This window comes from Trypanosoma equiperdum, assembly GCF_001457755.1.
Source record: "Trypanosoma equiperdum strain OVI genome assembly, contig: ctg_453, whole genome shotgun sequence".
Lineage (NCBI taxonomy): Eukaryota > Euglenozoa > Kinetoplastea > Trypanosomatida > Trypanosomatidae > Trypanosoma > Trypanosoma equiperdum.
In genome coordinates, this window is record NW_027124369.1 from 30,199 (window position 1) to 32,458 (window position 2,260).

Below are 2,260 nucleotides of genomic sequence, written 5' to 3' on the forward strand. Positions count from 1 at the left end.
TTGGTTTATATTAGTGCTCTTATCGTTACCCACCACTGTTGAAAGTGCGCTTGCTCCCGTCTGTCGTGTCTCCTACTTTGGTTTTTGGTTGCATTTGGTGTTGGAGAGTGTCAGCATCACCCTCACTGCACTCTGTTTCTTTAAGAACTGTTTTTCTCTCTCTCTCCCTATAACCTTCCCCACATTTTTCTATTGTACTTAGTGCTGATGGATCAGTTGAGTTTTTTTTTTGTACAATGTGGTATATATCTAGCTACCCTAAGCATGCATGTATATACATATATATATGTATATGTTTCCCTTCTTCGCGCTTGAGAACTCATCTCTTTTTTTTGCTGCGCGTGTTGGTTTGTAACTACCATTAACGTTTCATCTTTTTTCTTTTACTCTTTTACCTCGTACTTTTTTTGCCAGGTCTCGTATTTGCTGTGCCCTGCGGGACTAGTTATTATTGTTATTATTGCGCCCATGTAATGGAACGGGCCGGTTTTTATATGTATATGTTAAATGGCGGTAAAGTAAAGAGAGAAAGCCAATGATGACCGTAAGGAGGGTGAAGTGGAGAACTGCGTGACACACGGGTCTGTGTGCAAATAAAGACCACGTCGCAGACTGAAGTAATTGTATTGGAAGGAGGAAAATGGGGAAATTTGTACCAATAGGTGTCTTTTGTACCAGTAGGTGTGTCTACTGCTGCTTGCAGCTGTTGTTGCCATAAGGGGGAATAAATGTTACCACTTATGTGCTGTTGCTTTATCTCTTTCGACCTGGAACACTGAATCTTGGTCGCTTTCTCTTTCTCTCTCTTTTTTTTTTTTGATGTGCTTCTTTCTTTCCTGTCACCAAGATTCAATTTTCACTTTTTTCTCCTTCGTCTACACATTTTTTTCTTTTTTGCCCACTTTAGATGGTTGGCGAAGATTCTAATTTAGGGGACCCGATGACAGGTCCTGCGGTTAACCTCCCCGCTTTCCAGTCATTGAGCCAACCGGGTCTTTTCCCCCGCAGTATTCCACCAGACCCGTCGTTGCAGTGCCAAGTGCTCGCCGCTGAGTGGTGCGCTTCGCTTTCAATCGCAATGATTAATCTGTCGTCTGGCGATTTTTCCCCTTCAGCTAACTCATCGTCTTCGTCACCGAAAGGGGGATTCGTAGCAGCGGGTCTAGCAACGACATTATTCCATGATCTCTCTGCCCACTACGGCTCACATGCGCTGCGGCGTGGCGCAAGTCATCCTTTGGGACCGTGTTACCGAAGCAAGAAACGTTCACGTGCGGCGGGTCATCACGATGGGCGAGGAGGAATATGGTCACTTAGGATGGCTCATCGGCTCTGGTGTCGCCGTTGTGGTCTACATCTTTGTCCCGGAAAAACAAAACTTCTGCGATCTCCGTGTGCTCCTTCAGTATGTTCCCTAGAAGATAGTGAGGGTTTCGTTGGAGGTCCTGCCGCTGGGGAGGCTTCGCGTGCAAATCGGGGGCTGTACGTGTGTTGCCGTTGCCTCGCAGCAGAACAGCTACGTCACAAGAAGGAAATGGGATCATTTGTGCAAAGTTGCAAGGAAAGGAATGTGAGATATACCAACAGTGAGGAGGAGGAGGAGGAGGGCACTCACCTTTCCACTAGTAATCACTTAGCCGCTGCTGCCGCCGCTGCAGCCGTCGGTCGCACACGGCGAAGAAAGCGTAAGAGGCACAATGATGACGTTGTATCTGGAGATCGGGTGTCGAAAGATGGGCAAATTGCTTCCACTGTTGCCCTACGGAACCTACCTAAAGGCTCTTTGGTTCGAGGTAAGAGGAGTCGCGTGACGGTTCCCGGGGCTTTGAAGGCGCTGCCGCCTTCTCTGAAGAATGAACAAAAGACACACGGCATCGGTAGCATTGATGAGGGCCGTATGACCGCGAGGAAGGCGGCACGCACCGAAACCTATGGTGATGTTAAGCGGGCCAACCACACTCAGGCAGGCTCTGAACCACCGGTTTCTATGACTGTCGAGTTAAGACAAGTAACGGGTGCGCAACCGGGGCCGCTTCGCCCACTGAGTCGCCGGGGGACCGCTATACCTAAGAAGGATGGTGCATCAAACGCAAAGTCGAACAATGCGTTTTCAAATACCATGTCGCGGCTTGGTCTCTAATACTTCGCTCGTGGAGGCTACTGCTTGTTTTTGCGCGCGTGCTTTTTTTTTTTGGCGTGTGCGTGGTGCCAATGGGACATGTAGGTACGACGGCCTCTACGTTGTGTTTTTTTTTTTTTT

The 2,260-nt window shown here is 48.3% G+C and overlaps 1 protein-coding gene across 1 annotated transcript; it reads left to right on the plus strand.

Annotated features, from left to right (window-relative positions):
• Positions 1-907: 907 nt before the first annotated feature.
• On the plus strand, positions 908-2,140 carry TEOVI_000192800 (uncharacterized protein; the record flags this gene model as incomplete). The annotated part of the gene is made up of 1 exon (XM_067225082.1): positions 908-2,140. The coding sequence occupies one exon, from the start codon at positions 908-910 to the stop codon at positions 2,138-2,140; it is 1,233 nt and encodes a 410-aa protein (XP_067081183.1).
• Positions 2,141-2,260: the final 120 nt, after the last annotated feature.